At 43.3% G+C, this 22838-nt stretch overlaps 2 protein-coding genes and 1 long non-coding RNA gene across 5 annotated transcripts; 1 reads left to right on the top strand and 2 right to left on the bottom strand.

Annotated features, from left to right (window-relative positions):
- Positions 1-1046: 1046 nt before the first annotated feature.
- Positions 1047-5650, top strand: LOC101753681. 2 transcript variants are annotated; one of them, XM_004967481.2, is made up of 8 exons: positions 1047-1232; positions 1313-1389; positions 2028-2534; positions 2614-3310; positions 3404-3726; positions 3829-3900; positions 4312-4824; positions 5305-5650. In XM_004967481.2, the coding sequence occupies exons 3-4, from the start codon at positions 2031-2033 to the stop codon at positions 3199-3201; spliced, it is 1092 nt and encodes a 363-aa protein (XP_004967538.1). In that variant the 5' UTR covers positions 1047-1232; positions 1313-1389; positions 2028-2030; the 3' UTR covers positions 3202-3310; positions 3404-3726; positions 3829-3900; positions 4312-4824; positions 5305-5650. The 2 variants fall into 2 exon arrangements, 1 of the variants encoding a protein (XP_004967538.1); XR_001164064.2 differs by lacking the exons at positions 2028-2534; positions 2614-3310.
- Positions 5651-9183: 3533 nt separating this feature from the next.
- LOC101753267 (cation transporter HKT8) lies at positions 9184-12944 on the bottom strand. Of its 2 annotated transcripts, XM_022826465.1 has the most exons (4): positions 11727-12944; positions 11223-11364; positions 9682-9924; positions 9184-9580 (listed from the first exon to the last, which is right to left on the bottom strand). In XM_022826465.1, exons 1-4 carry the CDS (start codon positions 12891-12893, stop codon positions 9528-9530), a joined length of 1605 nt encoding a protein of 534 aa, XP_022682200.1. In that variant the 5' UTR covers positions 12894-12944; the 3' UTR covers positions 9184-9527. The 2 variants fall into 2 exon arrangements, with proteins under 2 accessions (XP_022682200.1, XP_004967537.1); XM_004967480.2 differs by lacking the exon at positions 11223-11364 and having other exon boundaries at positions 11731-12942.
- Positions 12945-20950: 8006 nt separating this feature from the next.
- LOC105914330 lies at positions 20951-22770 on the bottom strand. The gene is made up of 3 exons (XR_001163982.3): positions 22188-22770; positions 21428-22043; positions 20951-21345 (listed from the first exon to the last, which is right to left on the bottom strand). It is a non-coding gene; the product is annotated as an uncharacterized LOC105914330 (long non-coding RNA).
- Between the last annotated feature and the right edge of the window lie 68 nt (positions 22771-22838).

The following is a 22838-nucleotide window of genomic DNA, read 5'->3' as shown; positions in this document are numbered from 1 at the left end:
TCAAGTAGCAACATTCACACGATCCATGTGAATAAGGAATGCATCACCCAAGTAAGTAATCCCATTAGTCGATGTCAAGGTAACTTGCATTGGTCTCCAAGATTGTACAGGAGACACTAAGCATATATAGTTGAATATGTCATCGCGAGAAGTAGTCGCATAGGCAACACAACCATTATACGCCACATCCCGCAAGGTGCCCGGTGGGAGATGTCCACGCGGATCATCAACCAAGATAGGCCCTTAGATATGCTATTGATCTTCAACCACCGGCCACCCTCAGGAAGGAAGCCATTAGCCGGATTCGGCCCGGACTCGCAGATTTGGATGTCCAGCTAGCATCGACTGCTCCCAAATAAGGTGGATTTAGATCACGTGAAATGACCAAGGATGGACATATAGATTCCATTATTGATGGCCACCACCTCGTCCATCCGCTCATCGCGTCCACCACAACCGCCATAGAACGGGGCCATATCAAGCCACGACCGCAAACGACCACAATCAGAACTGCGTGGGCACCGCCACATGAGTATCGCCGCATGTGTAGGTTATGTGCCCGCCCATGTAACGTGGTGAAAAGCATGGGTCCAGCCCTTCCCATACCGGATCTGTGCAAGCTGCGCCCCTACCACCATCTATCCTCAATTGAAGCTAGAGCGTTGATCTACCGATCCACTCAGGCCTCCTTTGGAAGACCCAATCCACGGGGGTTTCCCTACCTTTTCCCTGGGCCAGGCTCCTATGCCGATTTCGGCCCCATGGAGAAGCGCCCTTGGATTTGGAAGCCTATCACCCGAGAGAGGGCGACCCGAGCCCCGTACTTTCCCCGAGGCAGCTCGTCCAGCACGCAGGGGTCCTAGCGGCTCTTCCCTGACTCGAGCGAGCGAGCGCGCGAGTGAGGGCGACGAAGAGGAAGGACCGTCACTGCAGCGTTGCCCCCACCGCTGCCACCGAGCTTGCCCCCCTCCCTCCCCCCCCCCCCGCGCCACCGCCATCGAGCTCGCCCACCATAGCGCCACCGAGCTCGCCCCCCGCCGCCACCACCGTGCTTGCTCCTCGACGGCTTCTTCCTCATCTCCGTCGCCGGCCTCACGACCGCCACCACCTCCATCTGAGCTTTAAGATCTACTCCAAGTTAGCTCCAAGAACCTGTCCAAGTTCCTCTCCTAGGTCTAACCTAGGTCTGATTCGTACGGTGATGAGACGGGCGCGGGTAAGAGGTAGTCAAGGTGCTGTGGGAGATTATGGCGCCCATCTCCTAGATCTCCTGGTTCTGCTGATTTTGAAGTTTTTTTTTGTTTGATGTCAGCTCAAGTTCTAGGCCATCCTCACCGAGGTAAACTTCAGCTATGACATCAACAAGCTCGACGACTGCTTGCTGATCTGGTATGTGCTGAATGTTGTTTGTGAAAGGGTTGATGCAGGATCGTGTGATTTGATTGTTCATCATGAAGAGAGGGTTGTGCTGCTGTGATTTGATTGTTTACTCGGTCTTGAGTGTATAAAAAATATACTGTTTAGGATTGTGTTTGTATTTTGATGTTGCACAAAGGCAAACAGTTGAGTGACATTCTTTAGTTGCCCAAATTGTGACTAAACACTCACACATTTTCATTCGTCGTTTGCCGCAGTTCATTAAACACATCCTATATATAATATATTATGCATGTTAAATTTATAAATTAGTACTATATGTGAGTTATCAGAGTTAACAAGAAACAAGTACTTAGTTGACTGGAAGTCTCAAAGAAGTTGCAACGACATTATTAACATATATCAAAAAAGCTGTTAAGACTTCCACTACTCCTTAAGTAAGTACTTGTTTTGGTCTACTTACTTTGGGTAGTGCTCAAAGAAAATATTGTTTTGGTCTACTTGAAAATTGTATTGCAGTTCAGAGAACTCCTTTTATGCTTGGCAGTTCATAGAACTCTTGTTTTATGTTTGGCACATTAGTTATAATTCTTGTTTTTATTTATATTATATCCTAGTTAATAATATTATCCCTATTCCCTATATAATAGATAATGGGTTCTTCGGAGGAGGATGTTAGGCAGTTCATGTTAGATGAGGAAGAATTGGACGATGAACTTTTCTTTGTTATTGTCCCTGTTGTCATGTCATGTCTCTATGATGAAAAGATACCAGAACACACGTCATCTCTTCCTGGTGCCACAAAGGTCAAAGAAATCCTAGAAGGCCACAAAAATTGGTGCAAGTCAGAGTTTAGAATGGAGGTTGAGATCTTTAGAGCTATAGCAAATCTTCTCAGAGCAGAAAACTTATTACACGACACACGTGGTGTTAAGATTGAGGAGCAATTAGGAATATTTTTGTTCATGCTCTCCCATAATGCTAGCATTGAAATGCTAAAGAAAACATTCCAACACAGTGGTGAGACAATTCATAGGAAAGTCAATGAGGTCTTCGATATAATTCCAACATTGACTCATAGATTCGTCAAGCTTCCAAATCCAAACCAAACACATGCCAAGATTTTATCAAACCCTCGGTTCATGCCGTTCTTCCAGGTTAGTCATATATGCTGCTTGCCCTTGTATCATTCCAAACACACTATTCCAACAATATTAGGTTCCTTTTTACGTGTAGAACTGCATTGGCGCCATCGATGGGACACATATCCCTATTACGCTCAATGAAGATAAGGCCCCTCCTTTTAGAAACAGAAAAGGGACATTGTCCCAGAATGTTATGTCCGCTTGTGACTTTGATCTCAAATTCACTTTCATCTCTTGTGGGTGGGAAGGATCTGCGTCTGATGCAGGAGTCCTACGTTCTGCTCTTACGAAGGGGTTTCATGTACCGCCAGGGAAATTCTATCTTGTAGATGGCAAATATGCTAACACTCCATCATTCATAGCATCGTGTCGAGGAGTTAGGTACCACCTTGACAACTTTAGAAGGCGTGGATCATCGCAGAGAAATGAGTATGCAAACTACAAGGAGTTGTTTAATCATCAGCATGCACGACTTCGGAATCATATTGAAAGGGCATTTGGGGTGTTGAAAAAACGGTTTTCAATTCTGAAAGTGGGAACACACTATCCAATTGAGACTCAGATCAAGATTCCTACAGCAGCAGCAGCGGTATTTCACAATATAATTAGAGCACACAATGGGCAAGATAAATTGGCTAGATCACCAACCACAATATATCAATCCAACCACTTTTGTTGATATGCTGGAGGGGGATAACAGTTATCCAAGTGAGATAGAATCGAGTGATGGCAACACATTACGAGATCAAATCGCGCAAGCGATGTGGGCTGCCTATAATAATTAGATGGTAATTTGGAGAATCGTTCATCATTTTCAGCATTTTACCTTACATTTATATTTCTAGAATTTTAGCTTATATTTATCTTTCACCATTTTTCAGCAATGTCAACATCCCAGGGTACAAGGACTGCATGGAGCTACACGTATGAGAAAGGACTGGTGGATGTAATGAAAGAGCATGTCAATATCCCAATGTACAGGGCACAAAATAGCTGGACAGCTGAAGGTTGGAGGAATATCACAAACAAATTCAATGATATGTTTCCAACGACACATTTCACAAAGCAACAAGTGCAAGAAAAGGAGAAAGAGCTAAAAGGAAGTTATAAGATAATAAAAGAAGCGAGGAAAAGTGGTGTTGGCTGAAACGACAGTTTGGGTATGATCATTGCAGAGCCAAAAGGTTGGAAAAAGTTGATTAAGGTTAGATCTCTTAAATGGAGAATCAACTTTATATAACAACCCTTTATATAACAGCTAACCTTTATACAAACCATCTAATCATATGTTTTTTTACTTCAATAGGATAACCACAAAGTTCCCAAGTTCCGCAAGAAGCCATTTCTTTTATATAACAACTTGGATTATTGTATGAAGGTAATGCTTTCATCTTGCTGTTCATTGCTTCTGTTCTTGTTTTAGTGTTGTTCTTGTTTTTGTACAAGTGTGCTCTTTATTTTATTCAGCTCATCTGTGCTGCAGTAAGAGTATTCAGAATTGTCATGAATTTTTGTACAAGTGTGCTCTTTATTTTATTCAGCTCATGAGTCTAAAAGAACAATACCTAAGTGTGCTCTTTATTTTATTCAGCTCATGAGTCTAAAAGAACAATACCTAAGTTTTGTCTTTATTTTATTCAGCTCATGAGTCTAAAAGAACAATACCACAATTTTATCTATCATTATGGCCTTACCATTTGTTTGCTCTGTTTCTTAAATGAACATGTTCCTATGGTGCTGAATAACTTTGAATAATACCTAAGAGTGTATCTTTGGTGTGTATTAATAGGAAGTATAGCCACTGAAGATTTGAATTTTACATCAACCGAGCCACCTAACATGACAGCATGACCTCCAATTGAAAGAAGTCACTCTAAGCAAAGTACACAGGACACGGCTGCTGGCTTTGATTCTATTGGCATCAATTTTGGTACAAATCCTTTTTCTGAAATTGAGGGCCAGAAGTGCAATCTGCACCACCCTATCTCAATCTAGAGGAGCAACAAAGTGCTAGTGGAAAAAAATGCAAGCAAAGTCAAATGGTAGCTAAACTCGGCGAATTTATAGACTTGAGAAAGATCCAGATGGAGAAAAATCAGGAAAAACTAGATGAGAAGAAGAAAAAAGAATATGACTATTCTGTAGAAAAGTACATTGTTGTTGTGGATAGTATAGAAGACCTAACTATTGAGCAGAAGGCAGATGCTAATGAGCTCTTTCAATCTGAGATGAATCGACAGATATTTATGATGGCTAAAAATCAAGCTGTTCGACTAGTTTGGCTAAAGAAAAAAATTCACAGGTATGTTTGCTTGTCTTAGTTTTCTCCTCTTCTTCTAGCATTAGAGACTATTGTAGTGTTCATCTGATGTTGTGGATATTTATGATGACCTGAACGTTTATCTGAATGGATGCCTCTAATTTGATTATTGGAGATTGTTGTAGTGTTCATCTACTGTAGTGTTAGAACATGTGTGAATGTTTATCTACTAAATGAATGAATGTTTATCTACTATAGTGTTCATCTGCTGAATGACCTGGACCTGTATGAATGTTTATCTGAACATGACCTGTTGTAGTGTTAGAACATGATTTGGAGTGTTAGAGAGAGTATGGCAAGAGTATATGGAAATGCAGTGGTAAATAAATTCAGAGTTAAGATAAGTTGCACTATGTGAAAAATTCTTTTCGTCAGTCGTCCTGCTTTGTTTGGTTTTTTCTCTGTTCATCTCATTGCTAAGTTACTAATTCCACTTATGTTACATGTTTTTTTTTTCTGCAGAATTAGACATGAAATGTCTACCTGCCTCGTCTTGTGTGTTCATCTCTTTGCTGCTAGCACTGGACACAAAGGAGTAGAGGGTAGCTAGCTAAGATTGAACTTTTAATTTGTGTTCGTGTTCCATGATGAATAGAACTGTATTATTTCGACTTTGGAGCTGTACTTTGACAATAGGTGCAGATTCAAGCTTCTTTGAGAACTATCTTGCTTTGTGCTAAATTACCTATGTAATTATGCTGTAATTTTGGAGTCGTAATCTCTATTGGAGCTGTAATTTTGGAGCCGTAATCTCTATTGGAACTGTATTATTACTGCTTGAATTTTGGTCTACATTTGAGCTATACAACGGGAGCTATACAACCGCTGTAATATTGGAACTATATTATTATTTGCGCACAGCACCAGGCAGCAGAAGCGGAGGGGAGTGAAGCAGGCAGCAGAGGCAGAGGGGGAGTGAGGCCACGGGAGGGAAAGCCAAATGGAAAAGGGGTTAGGGGAGGGAAACAACAGGGTTTGATAAGTCTAGTGAAATCCCCCTCGAGGCCTCCTTTCCCTTGGCGTGGCTTCCCTCTGCATCCAAAGGAGGCCTCACTGTGAGAGTGTGAGGGAGAAATACTCTGGTTCAATGAGCCATCCTTGCCAGCATGTGGGCTTTTATGAGCCAGCTCCAATGATGGCATAATAGAAGTAGTGGTGGGAGGGGATGCCAGCACCTAATTAAGGCAACAGAGTCGCTTGAGCCATCCCTCACTGTGGATGACATGAAAATTTGTTAACCATGAGCTTCATCTATTTGCCAACTTTCACGTTGGACTCTTGATCGTAGTACCTGAAAACTTACCAAAACTAAAAATAAGCTGGATGTGGTTCCTGATTTGTTTCATGAATCTGACTGATGGCATGGATACAAGCTTTCACCGAAAAGCTTGTATGATTCATATAGGTCATTTTGCATGCAGAATAAGCCCACCTTTTTTTTTTACAAATATTTCCTTGTACCCTATCTGTATCTTATTTTTTTGCTATAAGTCAAACTTCTCTAACTTTGATTAAATTTATAGAAAAATACACCAACATACGCAACATCAGTAACATCCATTAAATCCACCACCAAACGCCTTTATAGTGTTTTTATTTGGTATTGTAGATGTAAGTTTGTTTTTCTATAAATTTGATCAAAATTAGAGAAGTTTGACCTAAGATAAAAGTAAAACATCTTATATTTTGAAATGAAGAAAGTGGTAAGTGTGATAGTAAATTGAACACCTTATGATGTTTTTCTTGTATCTAATATGTATGTAAACTAAGATAGTGATATATATTTGAAAAGAAACAACGATGGGATGATGTGTGCATTAGAACATCTCCAAGAGCGTCTAAAAAATAAAGTCTAAAAACTAGTTTTGGGACCCATTCAAAATTATTGGGAGGAAAAAATATCCATCCAACCAACTGTTTCCAAAAGATTGGTCCTAAAAAGATTCATTCGATTGTTACCACATCATCCATATGTGGGCCCAGAAGCTGATTTTTTAGTATGAGCAGTAACTCGCGGGAGTTTTACTCCCTCTGCCCATTTTTTTGGAGGTTTCGAGAGCTTGGAGAGGAGGGATAAATTTGTCTCAGGATGGAATCGGTTTGGGAACCGGATTGAACAACTATTGGAGCGTTGTTATTTCTATTCATTCCAAAAACTAGTTATTGGAAGTGTTTATTGGGCATTCTTGAAGATGCTCTTAGAGATCAAATTTGCATTCTAGAGCTCAAGAAATTAAACCTTGCCATTGAGATGCGCTGAGACTTTCATCCAGTAAAATGTTAAATTCGTCCATAAAAGAAAAACTTTAGGAGCGAGAAATCATGCTTAGAGGACTGCTCGGAGAAAAGGAAAAACAAAAGTAGAGCAATGCTTGACAGGCCAGCCCACCCTTCCCATGGGCCTCATCCTAAGACACACTTGCTTATTCACACACTTGTATGGGCAGCCCGTTAAAGAACAAGCCCTTTTCATAATGGTTATAAAATGAACAAACGCTTTTGACATCTAAAATCATGGCCGTTCTCAAAGAAAATAATCAAACAAACATCTAAAATAGTTATAAAATGGACTCCTGAAACAATATTAAAATGTTTTCTCAAAGGAAATGAAGATTAAAGAGGAACATTTTTTGTTGATTATACAATATAATATTATTTTTTCGTTAAAATAAGCTTTATTGAATTTCAAGAGCACCACATCAGTACTCCCGATCTCATCATGACCTATTTATAAAATAAAAGCAATTTTACCTAAATACTTTGACAGGCAACTCTAAACTAGACTGTCACCCATATACCATGACCACATGTGTCAATCGTAGTGATGCCGCATGAATCAAATCCTGTGAAGCTAACTTATGCAAGATAGCCCAAGTACGGAATCCATGCATAGTCTACAAGATAATAATATGCAATAAGAAAGAGTTATATTTCATTTTTTTTCCAAAAACCAAATCATTTCTATATAGTTACGGTGACTAACACCTGCTAGCAACCTCCCTAGTAAAACTAATGGTTCCAAATCCTTTTAAATTCTTAGTATATAGCCAGGTCCCAAACATATATAACACACTCAGAGGCAGATTAAGACCTAAAGCTGTAATGGTCCATATGGCACCACAAAACAACATTAAAAGAAGATGTGCTTTCTTATCTTATCTGTGATATGACTTCGAAAGAGAAGATTAAAAATGATGTTTATGAAACTTTAACAACATTTTCGTGACCCGACGTAGATGAAGAGAAGAGACTTTTCAGGACTTTGTGCTGTGCTGCTAAAACAGAACACAAGATGTATCCTGGAATGGGATTTTCCTCTGCCATCCACTCATCCATAACCATTCCTTTTCAAGCACCGAGCAGTACACATAATCATGTCCCAATCTGTTATTCCCAGATGATATGACCATGCTCCTCTCTTCCTCCTTCCCTTTTGGACAGACATGAAGTGTTGACCAGAACCTCCCAACGTTGGTCCGGAACCAGAGGAGCAAAATTAGGCGGCTCACAATAGCCCACAAACGAGCCTGCCCATGGTCCATTGCACCATCTCGTTATCCTCACTAGCCTCCCAAGTCCCAACCGCCTTCCGTTGTCTCTTACTTCCCACACTTTCCAAGCCTCTCTAGATTCCTAACCACTTAATTCATCAACTTATGATTTATGAACCCTATTTCAACAGTTGAAAAAACTATTTCAAATTTTTACATGTGGTTTTTTAAAAATTACGAAAAAATATAGCTAGTACATTAAGTTTTTAAAAACTATATTTGAATTGTTCAGCTTATAAAAAAACTTATAATCTGAATAAAATACATGTTTGAATTTTGCTGCGTTTATTTTAGTAACACCCTAGTTCAATGTATGATGAAATAAACAGATGGTTTGAGACAACGATATGTCCAAAGCTCAAATTCAAATCCAGTATTTCTATCACACATCCTATTTTAGTAAATAAATATGACCCACTTATTGGACCCATCCTCCTGCTCATCTATCATATCTCTCTGCCGAACCCACTAGAACCTCAAATTAATGTCGCCTCACCCTATGCACGAATCTTAAGCGTCCAATTCGATGGAAACTTTTCATTTTCACATGATTTTTCCCAGAAACAATTTTGAGTCTTAACTTTTTCTACAAAGTACATCTATATATAGATGAACTATGGATGTGCCAGGTTTCAGTTTTTCTTAATCTTCAAAGTATATTTTTGGATGTGAATTATGTTCACATTTTTATTTTTTTCAATATTTATACCATTTTCACAAGAGTTGCACCCTGCGATCTAGGGTTTTCCTGTGTACATGGTCAAATAGCGTTGCTTCGCAAGTTGGAGGGAATCAGGGGAAGACAAGCTAGCAGCCATTTTTTCATGTTATATTACAGACAGACTTCCTTGGTCATACATTCCCACGATTCCATCCTAGTTCAAGTACCACTCTTCGGAGTCAGGCAGTAGATCTATAGCTGCTAGGATCGGACGACGTAGAGAGAAATGTACAACGCGCGCGCATATGTGATAGAATTTCAAAACCGTTAGCCCAGCTTCCATGCCTGACCCCCATGCATGCTGAACTTCTTGAGCCTGCCATAGAACATGACGGCCATGAGCGTGAGCTTCCCTTCCCTGCTCCACTTCCCGGAGAAGCCGACCCAGGCGTCCCTGCAGCTGCCGTCGGGCTTCACTTGCCTACCGCAGCTGTACCCGGTGCTGAATCCCACGTTGCCATACGCACTGCAACATGTTACAGTGGTTTGGTTGAGCCGAAGTTCCATTGTTGTGCTTGGAAGATGGAATAATATTGCCTGACATTTTTTGACGTAATAATTAAGCACCTGATGATCTCGACGACGATGTTGCGGACGCTGAAGTTGATTGGGTCGTGGGCGATCTGCCGCCGCTCGGTGATGCAGATGACGATGATGAAGATGGCGAGGCACGAGAGAGGCGACATGAGCAGCTTCTGCCAAATGTTTTTGCTGCTGGTGATCTTGCTCTTCTCGTCGGACTGTGCCTCCCTATACTGGTGGTGGTCTTCCACCGGCACGGGCAAAAATGTGGTGTAAGGTGGTAGATACCTGCAGACCAAAGACAACATCCGAGTAAGCTTTGTTATGACTCCATCCATTCCAAATCACAGTTTACTTATTATTATTCTAAATCAAACTTTAATCAACTTATAGAAAATATAATAACATCTAAGATACTAAAAAAACTGCACTATTAAGATATATTTTATTGTGGGTTCAACAAAACTAATTTGATGTCTTAGATGTTTTTTATATCACGGTCAAAATTAGAGAAGTTTAGCTTAAAACACTAAGGTGAACTATAGTTTGGAATGAGACAGTATAAAGTGGGTGTCTGTTTTTTTTTCCAGAGCGATCAATCCTGGCTCTAATCCGAATCCAACTAGCACTGTCTTTGGTGCAACCTTAGCTCGGAGCCAAACCGCTCCTTCCTTGGTCACACACGTGGGCACTCTTTTGACCTACGTCCCGCCCACACACTTCCACCCATCTCAGCTGCGTCTCCGCCGCCCTGATCTGATCTACCCTGAACCTGCTTCGCTTTCCCCAGTCCACCGGCAATCCCCCACCACCCTCAGCCACCGGCACATCCGCTGGCTCGCCGTGCCACCCCCTCCCTCTACCTGCGGACCAACCCGTTTTTAACTCCGGCAACCATGGAAACCTTCCCCTGGCAACCACCCACCCCTAACCTTCCCGGCCACAAACCTGACGCCTGAAAATTGGTCCAACTTCAGGCCCCTGGTACTGAGAACATAGTTTCTCTGCGTGCTTAAGCATGTGTCGTGCATGGCACAATGATTAGCTTGCAGGGTTAGCAAGCAGTACTATATATTTAGTAGTGGAACATAATTAAAACATCTAACCATTTGATCTCTGGACATGTTAGTGGACGATGAGCACATGCAACTAATAATAAACATGATGAACTATATATAAGTATTAGCATATATGTTACTGCGCATCATAAGCCTTAACACTGATCTTTCGATCGTCGTAAATTGTAGCAATGACCAAATTTAACATGCAAACTATCCAAAAAATTGTAGCAATGACCAAATTCTATTTCTTACACCTACAATTTATTTACCTTAATTTTATTGCAATGACTAAATATTAAAAATATATTTACTCTATTTTTTCTCATAACTAATATTGATCAAGATATTTATCTAATACGAATCATATATAACAAGCAAACTATCCATCAAATTCTAGCTCAAAAATATGTATAAATAAAAACTCATCTCCATTGTCCCTCGTTCTAAAAAACTCATTTTTCTCTATCTCTAAAGCATAAAACAAAGCATAATAACAATAAATGAAGAGAGGATGAAATAGCTAACCTTTACAACACTTTGGATGGGTGAAAGCCTCACGAAAATGAAGAAAAAAAATCGGGCAGCACCTCGCTAAGCTTGCTTGCTCGCCATGGAGAAGGAGCCCGAAGCTCTCGATCTGAGTGGCTTGGGCTCGGGGAGGAAGAAGCTGATATTTATAGGCAAGACATTTAGTCCCAGTTGGTAACACCAACCGGGACTAAAAACTATCCATTTAGTCCCGGTTGGAATTACCAACTGGGACTAAAGAGGGGCCTTTAGTCCCAGTTGATGTTACCAGTCAGGACTAAACGCCTCATCAAATTCCCTCATCCCACTAGCCGTTACAACCGGGACTAAAAGGGACTCTTTAGTCCCGATTAATATTACCAACCGGGACTAAAGCTCCCGTCATCGGTGGCCGTCGGTGGTGGCTGTTTAACCCGGGATCGGCCTTTAGTCCCAGATCCAAAAACGACCGGGACTAAAAATGCTGAATGGAAAGTCTATTCTTTACTTAGTGGTACTTACGTACATCATAACCACGTAGAGCACGACGACGGCGGACGACACGGCGGCGAGGTCGACGGCCATCTCTCCGGAGTGCCGCGAGTTGACCGACATGAACAGCGCCGCGACGAGCTTCTGGGACGCGGTGAGCCCCCGCAGCCCGTCGGAGCCCCACTCCATGGCGCAGAAGAGCACCAGCTGCGCCGCCACGAGCGCCGCTACGGTGAACGCCAGGTGCCACGTGCGCGCAGCCGGCAGCAGGTGGTCGTACCCTATGGTGGAAGTGGCGGCAGCTGGTCCAGGTCCTCCTCCTCTGACCAGCAGCTCACCGAGGTCTCGCCTCCTCGTGACCCTCTCGAGCGCTCCAATGGAGAGCCTGAGGAAGACGGGGAAGAGCGTGTTCCCGAGGAGGACGTGCGGCATGGCCAGGAGGAGCATGCCCGGGTAGGACTTGAAGGACACCATCCCCTCGTTCGTCGGCACGAAGCCGCAGTTCGCGAACGTCGAGACGACGGTGAAGATGGAGAAGGTGCTCGGGTTGATCTTCTTACCAATGAGCACCTCCCTCGCGCCGGCGACGGCGCTGAGGTAGATTAGCATGAGCGTGTAGCCGGCGAGGTGCACCACCACGAGGTACCCCAACACCACAAACATTAGCATCCTAGTCCTAGCAATGGATGTGAAATCAAGGTTGTTCTTGAACCCTGTCTCCATTTGTTCTAGTGCGGCGACGGCAGCTGGGGCTCCTCCTCCCATGGTTCTGAGCTCTAAGCTAGACGATGGCGGCGGTAATCCGTTATTACCGTCGAGATCATGGGGTATTTGTGTTTCTCTCTTCTTGAGCTTGGTGTAGGTGAAGTGGAGGCCGAGCATGCTTGTGAACACCTCGCCGCCGAGGAGCATCAGGAGGGTCACGAGGAGGAGCTGGGAGTTGGAGAAGGATTCCATCTCGACGGCGACCATGCTGGACACTGTCGTCGCGGACACAGACGTGAAGATCAGGTCCAGGCCCGAGGGTGTTGGGACCGCGCTGGTTTTCATGGGCAGGGCTTTTAGCATCATGAAACCGAAGAGGGAGATGGAGAGGAAGTACACGAGTTGGATCCAGAACGGGTGCACATGAAAGAGCAAAAGGTGGTAAAACCTTTGAGAACAACTACTACTACTGGGGACGTGCCAAAGACCCATAGTCTCTATGGAGTGTTGCGTTTTGACTTTGTTGTGAAGCAATCAGACAGGCTATTTATAGAGAGAGGTACGGTAGTGGTCGCTGGTGGCCGCTTGGTGTCTTGTGCATGCGTGAGGGAACTTATTGGAATGCTTGTGCTCAATGCATGCAATCATGCAAGTGCACTATGGCCTCTAGAATGCATATCCTATGATACAATTTTCAGGATGACCCCCAACAAATTAGTAGAATTACATATTTTCTGGGAACAACAATGAAATCTATTGCCCAACCTTTACGTCGACGTCACCAGTATCAAGTAGCAGCAAACCCCCCCCCCCCCCCCCCCCCACCCCACCCACACAAAAAGCAACCAGTGATATTGTCAAATTCATTCAGTGCCAAGTCTCTAACAAGGTCAGGTCTACTTTAATTCTCTCACATTTGTAGCAGCAAAAGACGTAGAAAACAATGTTGGCAAAGCAAAAGTATTCATGCTGTGCGACGAAGTCAGATAGATGACGCATCTCCGTAGAATTAATAAGTACGTACGCCATACTTCCATTATATATTGTCACACCTGATTTTAAAGGCAAAACCAAGTTCTACCTATATGTATGCTAGGATCTAGCTAGTTTCATACATATAGTGACATCATCAGTGAATAACAGTAACAGTATCACGTATAGGAATATAAATAATGACTTACGAGTCTATCAGAGATATACAACTTAATCTTGGAAACGAAGGCTCCAAATTTCATATGCAATCGACTGGGAGTTGCGTACGCCAGCATCATCTTCAGAAAACTTCACACACATTCCTCTTCTAAGCAGTAGTAAGTAAGGATGAGTACACTTATGGTTGGTACTCAGTAAGGCCACAAGAAATAACTAGAATAACGATTTAAGTCCATCTTCAAGTTCATTAATCACGTGAGGGTCCAAGCCGCTCTTGACCGTGAGCATGGCTGATATATTAGTTTTACACTCTGCAGAGGTTGTACACTTTCACCATAAGTCGCGTAAAAGTTCAAGAGAACTTTAAACCCAACCATGTTGTACAAAAGTAGGCACTTATCACACTACCAAGGTGTGACTGCATAGGGATGCTACGAGGTCTTTACAAAGATTCCCTAATAAGTGATAACTTGCTAAGGTTTCCTCATAAGAGGATGAACCCTCCCCCAAGTGGTGTGTACACCCCTTGGATGGACAAGCCATCGCACAACCTATGAGCCCCTCTTACCCTTTTGGTAAGACTATCACAAACTAGAGTCTCTAATTAATTAGCCAAGACTAGAGTTCGTTGGTCTTATGGTTGTACTGTTTTCCTGGGTGGTCGTTCCATGTTCCAATTAATACATGGTATTCTTGTAAAATAAGCATAAATAGAAGGATGGTTAGGGACACTTGCCTTTCTACAAAGAAAAGTTACTCTTACTGTTCTTTAGCTCTTGCTCTCTTGAAACTCTTAATCCTCAAAACTTTCAAATAGCGATCCTTCTACTCGAAGAATTCACCAGCACAAACATACAAGCAAACAAATAAGTACAACTAAGAACAATACACCAACCAAAGAAAGGCTTTAAAAGAACGTACTAAAGGATAGAACTCGATTCTAGGATCACGCGAACGCAAGGAACTAAGGTTGAAAAGGTACAGCTACTGAGAGATTTGGATTATAAGAGAAAGAGAAAAGCCTATGTGCTTCATATATTTTAATAAAGAAAACAATGTAAAGATATTTTAGAGAAACATTCTTAGCAAGTTATATTTATATGAAAATATGATGTAGAACTTAGTCAAATTTTATTTATAAATGTTTAAGTACAATTTATGCGAATTAAACATTTAATTTGAAAATAAAGTATATGTAAACATCTAAGCGCATAGCTTTATGATTCGGGTTGAACTAACCAAATATAATTTAGAAACACATTTATATTTATATTATTCAAATTAAAATTTAATTATGAAAACCCAAGATATAACTTATGTAGCTTTTATTTATAAAAAAAATTGAATACACATTAATCAAATTGAGTTTAATTTATGAAAAGATGAGGTATATCTCTAATTAGCTTTTAATTGAAAAAACATTTAAGAGTAAGCATTAATCAAATTAACATTTGTCATGAAAAGCGGTGCATAACGCTAAATAGCTTTTAATTAAAGACAACATTTTTAATAGGTATTAACCAAATTAATATTAAATTTATTTTCAAAAACATGCAATGATGGAAAACATCACCACTAACACATGTAATTTATGTTGTTATGAATCTAACGCAACTTGAACGGACAGAAACGGAGCTAAAACGTGTAACATATGATCTAAACAAGATGCAAGGGCTTAACTGCGAGAAAACTAAGCTTCCAGGATGTCGGATTTAGTAGCTTGGCAGTCCACCAGGGGTTTACCCAAGTGGTTGATTTGTAGGCAGAGAGGATCGTGAAACCAAGAACTCGAAGGTGATCACGAGAACAGGAAGAACACAAAGGTTTTAGACAGGTTTGGACCTCCAGAGAGTAATACCCCTACATCCTGTACGTTGGTGGCTTGTATTGCTTTTCGCTGGTGCGTGGTTTACAGATTGGATTGGATGTCCTCGAGAGGCGCCCTTGGCCGCCTTTTATAGGTTGGCGACCTAGGGTTACAAGTCGGTTTGAATCTAATCTACTCGGTTGTTACAAGGAAGGTGATCTGAGTCGGATTACAATATGTATCCCGTAATATCCGGGCTGATTTGATTCGCCTGGCCTGCTTGACATGTACTCTAAGTATCTTCATATTCTTGGCCTGCACGCCCTGGTCGGGCGGGCCCACTTGTCAGGACCGGCCAGTATCCTGGTCGGTGGGGATCCATGGGGTAACCATATCCCTCAAGTCCCCGAGCGATGTGTAGGCAAACAGGAACTTGAGGTCATCACAGCGAAGCATGGAATGTGGTCGGCTGAAGCTGCGATGGTGTCATGGTGATGGAGAGGCTGCACAGTGCTCAAAAAAGAAGAAAATCCGAGCGAATGCAGAGCCATACACGCAGAGCGAAGTCGAGTGCCGAGTTGATGGATGTCGGGCATCTAGCAGGTCGAAGCGAAGGACATGGAGGGTGTCGCAAGACACACTCCATAGGAGTAGCCCCCGAGCATTGAAGCAATTAGTATAATCAGTCCAATGGTCAAAAAAAGAGAAAAAGTTGATTCCAATAGCAGGTCCAAGTGCCTGAACATAAGGATGGGAGAAGCTATGGAGGCATGCCGACCAGAAATAGGCGCTCAGCCCCTGAAGACGAGGACTAGCGGAGCCGCGAATTCACGCCGACAAGAAATAGGCGCCCAGCCCTTGTCCTCACACCAACATGAAATAGGCACCCAGCCCCCGAGGACGAGAACTGGCAGAGCCACAGAGGCACACCGACGTGAAATAGGCGCCCAGCCCCCGAGGACGAGGACTGGCGGGGCCACGGAGGCACGCCGACCTGAAATAGGTGCCCAGCCCCCGAGGACGAGGACTGGTGGAGCCACGGAGGCACGCCATTGAAAGCATAATGAAAAACCTGCAGACTCCGTCTGGCACGTGCGCCGTAATAACAGAAAACCCACAAATTCCGTCGCTAGGGTGACGCCATCACGCCCTTCAAAAGCCCAAGGGGTGCAGATCCGTTTTCATTTCCATCCGTTACACTCGCGTCACCACCACCACAGTCTACAGAGCACATCGCCAGCGCGCCCGCGAACCCTAGGTCACGCCCCGCCGTGATTCCCAATCTACTCGAGCACACTTCGCCGCTGTCGCCCGAGCCACCGCGCCGTCGTATGCGCATCAAGACCCTTGCGGGCATTAGATCCAAATCACAAGGTATAGAAACCGAAGAAATGGTGCAAGCGCAGATTCCAAATCCATCCTCGGTCTGGATAAAGTCAGTGATGACAGAGGAGCGCATCCAGGCGCTTGTCGACCAGGACCTCCTTAGGCCCAAGGCGTTGCTGGACTGGAAGCCGACTGCCGGGCAAGATTTCCCCACGGAGGACAAGATAGAGACGGTGGTCTTTGTATCATTCTTCGAACGCGGATTCAAGATCCCTTGCGACTTGCGGGGACTTCTTCCAGGGTCTGCTCCACTACTATAAGATTGAATTGGTACATCTGAATCCCAACTCAATTTTGGATATTGCTATCTTCATCCATCTGTGTGAGGCATACTTGAGCATCCCCCACATTTTGATCTGTGGAGACGGCCACCACAGGTTGTCACTGCAACCGCTGGATGAGGCCCATCTGCAGTAACTGTCCCTGCAGATGAATTACTGACATTTGGGTTCGGACCCAGACTCAACTACGGAGGGTAGTACTATAGAAGATCTGTTTTCCAACCGCTAGGTTACATTACCCCTTCATAATTTTGCAGGAATATTATATGCATGTGAATTAAAAAAATATGAATTATTAAAAAGATAATTTTCACGTTTCAATATTGACACATGACATGTAGGAGGCTTGAACTTGTTTCCTGTTTTAGAAGGCAATCAGGAGAGCAAGCCAAAACATGCATGATATCTATTAAGTTGCATGCATCAACCAGTTCAACCTAAAAACTTAAGCTGATAGGGAAAGATGGACAATTCACTTATACTCCAACACTCCCCCTCATGTGCAAGCTCCCTTAGGCCGCATACGTAGATATTTGAATGGGCTGCAATTATTTTATCTAATCGTGCCCGCCAGGATTCGAACTCGAGGCCTCTGGTCTTGATACCATATTGAGTTACATACACCAACTAGTTCAACCCCAAAATTTAAGCTGATTGAAAAAGGTGGGGCAATTCACTTATACTCCAACAATATCATTGTCAGCATATGCTTAGCTTGTGTATCTATAAAGGAAAAGTACAATCTAGAAAGGGTGAAAGAAATGAAAGGAATACCTGCACATTAGCAGCCAAAAGTAGATCCAACCAATTTGTGGCACTGACCAACTGAGCACTGTCGTCTTGTTGGAGTTCAAGATCTCATCACTAGATTTATCTGTCAGTGGGCTGTGCACTTGAGGCACTAGGGTCACGAAAGCTGGACACACTCATAGCTGGCCACACTCATAGCTGGAGATGTCGTCCCCTGTAGTCGAGCCATGATCTGTGTTTTGAGACCTAACCTATGACGAACCCCTTACATAAGGGTCCGGCTACCACAGGTTGTCACTGCAACCGCTGGATGAGGCTCGTCTACAGTAACTATCCCTGCAGATGAATTATTGATGTTTGGGTTCGGATCTACGTATTAGTGACTCAACTGTAGAGCGTAATATTGTAGAGGATCTGTTTTCCAACCGCTAGGTTACATTGCCCCTTCGTAATTTTTGCAGGAATATTATATGCATGTGAATTAAAAAAACATGAATTATTAAAAAGATAATTTCCACGTTTCAATATTGACACATGACATGTAGGAGGCTTGAACTTGTTTCCCGTTTTAGAAGGCAATCAGGAGAGCAAGCCAAAACATGCAAGATATCTATTAAGTTGCATACACCAACCAGTTTAACCTAAAAGCTTAAGCTGATAGGGAAAGGTGGACAATTCACTTATACTCCAACACTCTCCCTCACGTGCAAGTTCCCTTAGGCTGCATACGTGGATATTTGATGAGCTGCAGGATTCGAACTCGAGACCTCTGTCCCCGATACCATGTTGAGTTGCATGCACCAACCAATTCAACCCAAAAGTTTAAGATAATAGGGAAAGGTGGGCAATTCAGTTATACTCCAACAGTATCATTGTCAGCATATGCTTAGCTTGTGTATCTATAAAGGAAAACTACAATCTAGAAAGGGTGAAAGAAATGAAAGGAATACCTGCATATTAGCAGCCAAAAGTAGACCAACTGAGCACTGCCGTCTTGTTGGACTTCAAGATCTCATCACTAGATTTATCTGTCGTCTTGTTGGAGTTCAAGATCTCATCAGATAAAAGTGGGCTGTGCATTTGAGGCACTAGGGTTTGTCAAACCGATAAGAGATAAACTAAACTATTGGAAAGAAGAAGCGTTGTTGCGGCATAATTATATACTATAGTAGTGCTCAAGTTGATTTGGTGCTAATGCTAATCCGTTAGTCCTTAGCAAAGAGAATTTATCTGAAGCCTTGCCCAACACGTGAAAATAATGTTACATACCCATCTGCAGTTGTGCCGGGGTGCTTTAATTTGTTTAAAGGAAACAAAATACTGTGATTTTCAAACGCTTTCTTTTTTTTAGCTCTGATTTTATTGGTTAAATCAAGAAGATTTGTTTGTATTTTCTTAGTAAACTCCGCATGTACCTAGCACAACCTCCAATTCTATCTAGATTATCTAGATTTGATACTTGATGCCTACGGGTGACTCCATCGAAGCTACTGTTAATTGTCCTACAGAACAGAGCATATTTCAGCACTTTTGATTGTGTTATTACAAACAGCTATAGGAAAATGTTAGAAAAATCCTCAAGTTTATTGAACAGAATCAGTACCTGGGCACGGAGTGGTGGTATCACAATCAACACAAATTATGCGCTGAATCAAATTGCAAAGGCCACATTTCCATCTTAGGCCTTGTTTAGTTCACCCCAAATCCCCAAATCCTAACTTTGGCACTATGAAAAAGAAGATTCCCCATCACATCAAACTTGCGGTACATGCATAGAGTACTAAATGTAGATGCAATTAAAAACTAATTGCACAGTTTTGTTATACTTTGCGAGACGAATCTTTTGAGCCTAATTAGTCAATGTTTGGACAATAATTCACAAATACAAACGAAATGCTACATTGTGCTACAGTGCTGGCACAGTAATTTTGGCACTTCAAAATTAGGCAACTGGCCTTAATTGACTTGGCCGCGCGGCAGGGCAGCAGCTGACGTGTCAGCTGGTGCTTGACGTGTCAATTGGTGGTTTCTTGCTCCCCCCTGGCCCAGCGCCCAAAGTCCATGCTAGCTGACGTGTCAAAACCTGGTAGGTCAAGACAAAGGCAATTATATTTTGATATGCTCATACTTCAAAATATTATTCCCTTTAAACCATGACTAGTAAAGTGGTTGCTACGGTCAAAAATTATTCTACCACTAAAATTTATTACACTTGTTGGATGTCTACATATTTGCTAGAAATACCAACAAAATTTTAGCTTATTATATTTTCTTAAACTAAAATACTCATTAAATTTCTACCTTTTTTATTTAAGCAAAAGAGTTGCTTGAGAAAAATAAATAGGTATGGTACAACCGTACAACCATAACGTGACCACATTTTTAATTGTATTTGGATTCGTTTCTACCGTATCTTTTTTTTCCTTTCGGTTCCCATAACAACTACATTCAACATTTAACAATTCCTAAGTTTAAGAAGTTTTTTAGTGGCTACTGGTTACCACGCATCAATTCTAACATCCAAGAGCCAAAACATATCACATTCACATTTAAGCAATACTTGAAAAAACAACTTGTCCCAACGCAAGGCGTTCCGTGGTTGTCTCATGTGCACTAACCACTTGCGTGCAGGTGGTGCCGGAAGCCAAGCTCGACGTGCGAGACCGGCGAGGAGCGGCATGCACGACAAGGGGCGTGGACGCGTACGCGGGAACTGGCGGCTGGCCATTCTCGAGGCCAATGTCTTCCTCCTCGTTAACCTGTTCGCCACAGCGACCGCGACACGCACCCAACCGTCACCGCCGCATGGGAAGCCATGGCCGCCTCATCGCGGGGCGCTAGTTGCGTGCGCTGCGTTGCCAGGCCGCGCGAGCACGAACGCCACGCGTATAATTAGCTTCTGGTGGAATACAATTCTTTGACTGGACTGCAATGTTCTCATGACACATGGGTGTTCCATACTGTTCCTCGTTCCTCGTTCTTTTTCCTTCTAGATAAGAGAGTATCTAGTCCCGTTATATTCAGTTCAGTATAAGAAAGCTTTGCTTCCTTGATCCAAACCGATTTAGTAACATTCCAAGACGGCATCTATTTGCGTAAAAAGCAGCAGATATTTTTCTTTTGATGCCTAAAATCACTTCTTGGAATTACATGCTAGAGTCTGGACATAATGCACACAAGCAGCTTTCGCTGCTACCATGCTGCTCCTTTGAGCACAGTGCCATTAGACAGGAATGCTACTCTTATCAACGAGCAGTTTATCCCCTAGCTTGCACAAAGAATAATGCAACCGAAGCAAAGTCTTTGCGAACAAATCAAAACTATGCACAACAACAATCGTTGCCGTAATTGCCTGATAATACAAGAATGTTCTTCTACATAGTTGAAACGAGAGAATGGTGTGATCAGCTTATAGACATGCTACTGACAGAAGTGAAGCCAAATGGCGATGCTGAAGAAAGACGGCAGCATATAACCAACAGTTTGTCAAATGGGAATTCAACTGGGACCCCTTCTTTTGAAAAAGAAACTCATCTGAAACTACGTTGCGGAATGTGGACTGGACAAACTGCAAAGGAAACAACAATATAAGTGGTAGAAATTTCCAGAACAAAGTTAATTGAAAAGGATATTGATGAATGGGACATTACTTTCAGATAGGTTAGAGGAGCATTTTCGTGCAAAGATTTCTCTATGGTCCAAACGTAATTGGATAGTAAGATTTTTTCCAAGTTCTCCCCCATGCAAATCAGAGACAAAGACCATGTCATTAGCAGCCTTAAGGGAAAATGACAGGCAGAATTAAGTAAGCAAAGCAGTAAAGAGATGCCTCCATTTTCTCATTTACATCAGAGTGATGATCAATTTATTTATGCAAAGAGAATCATCCCATGGCCCTCTACAATGAGCTCAACTGGAAGGCAAGCGCAATTTATGCAAACTTCGCAAGAATGTCAGATCACCAAATGAATTAACATAATGGCATCTCACAATTAGTTGAAATGCAAAGCAAATCATGAACTACTACTCAGATTTCTTTTTCTTCATTTAAAGGGAAATGGAACTCTGAATTAATCTTCCAGACTCTCTGAGGTAAAACATCCAATAGGGAATGCGCACAGCAGTTATGGTTGCCAAGCAAGCCCCAACCTTACGATAGATACGCCCTAGTCCCTTCCCCATCAATCCATTACGAGCACAACTCACCTCCAGAAGAAATCGAGCCCTCCGGTAGTAGCCGAGCCCCGCCCACATCTCATTCATCTCCTGCGGCAAGCATCAAACCACAGCCACGAATCAAGAACACGACTATCATTTACCCCTAACAACATTTTCGGGTCAAAGATCGAATCTTCCCCACAAATCGAAAGCCTTTTTCTTCTCTGCCCCGATGCATCAAGTATTGCTCACCTCCTACGTGGCGGCGGCGAGGCTCCGCACGGTGGGCCACCGCGCCATCCACCGGTCGTAGTAGCTGACGACGACGCACGACGGGCACCCGCATCTGCTGCAGCATCACCTCCAACATCTCGCCGCCGCTGGCACGTCACCACGGGAGGTCTTGCCGGTGCACGTCATACCACCGCAGCAGCTGTGCGCGCCAACCATGCGTGCTCTCCCAGCCGCCGGATCTGGCGTAGGAAGGCAGGAAGAGGAGGGGCCGCCGGCTGTCCACGCACCCCGCCGTTGCCGCCGTCGCTAGCGCGTGCGCTCGCACGCGGTCTCCCACCCTCGGGCATGCCGCTCACCGTCGGTGCTGCATCCGACCCCACCGCTGCCGGCTCCCGCGGACACGGTAAAACCTTCTCCTTACTCCCCATCCATGGCACCGCGGTCGAAGCGGAGGCGACGTCTCGCCGCCAATCTGGGCGTCGCCGGCGTTGACCCCGCCCGATTCGGCCCGGGCCGTTGTTCGGCGGGGGCGCGGGGCGCGGGGAGGACCGGGGCGCGCAGGGAGGCGTGCGGCGGCGCGGGGCCAGGAGGAGCGGTGGCCCGCGCCCAATCCCCCTCCCCTATCTGTTTTATAAGCTTTTTTCCCGTTTAACCCCCTCCCTTCCCTCC

Source organism: Setaria italica, chromosome V (genome assembly GCF_000263155.2).
Source record: "Setaria italica strain Yugu1 chromosome V, Setaria_italica_v2.0, whole genome shotgun sequence".
NCBI lineage: Eukaryota > Viridiplantae > Streptophyta > Magnoliopsida > Poales > Poaceae > Setaria > Setaria italica.
Note: the sequence above shows the minus strand (reverse complement) of the source record. Positions and strands in the feature narration are given on the sequence as shown.

What these genes read in the sequence shown, in the direction of transcription:
- LOC101753681 (XM_004967481.2), top strand. Translation starts at nt 2,031, where the DNA reads ATGGGTTCTTCGGAGGAGGATGTTAGGCAGTTCATGTTAGATGAGGAA. An exon ending in GGTTCATGCCGTTCTTCCAG is followed by an intron (nt 2,535 to 2,613) that starts GTTAGTCATATA and finishes TTTTACGTGTAG; the next exon opens with AACTGCATTGGCGCCATCGA.
- LOC101753267 (XM_022826465.1), bottom strand. Translation starts at nt 12,893, where the DNA reads ATGGGTCTTTGGCACGTCCCCAGTAGTAGTAGTTGTTCTCAAAGGTTT. An exon ending in CCATCCAAAGTGTTGTAAAG is followed by an intron (nt 9,925 to 11,222) that starts GTTAGCTATTTC and finishes TTTGGTCTGCAG; the next exon opens with GTATCTACCACCTTACACCA. An exon ending in ATCGTCGTCGAGATCATCAG is followed by an intron (nt 9,581 to 9,681) that starts GTGCTTAATTAT and finishes AACATGTTGCAG; the next exon opens with TGCGTATGGCAACGTGGGAT.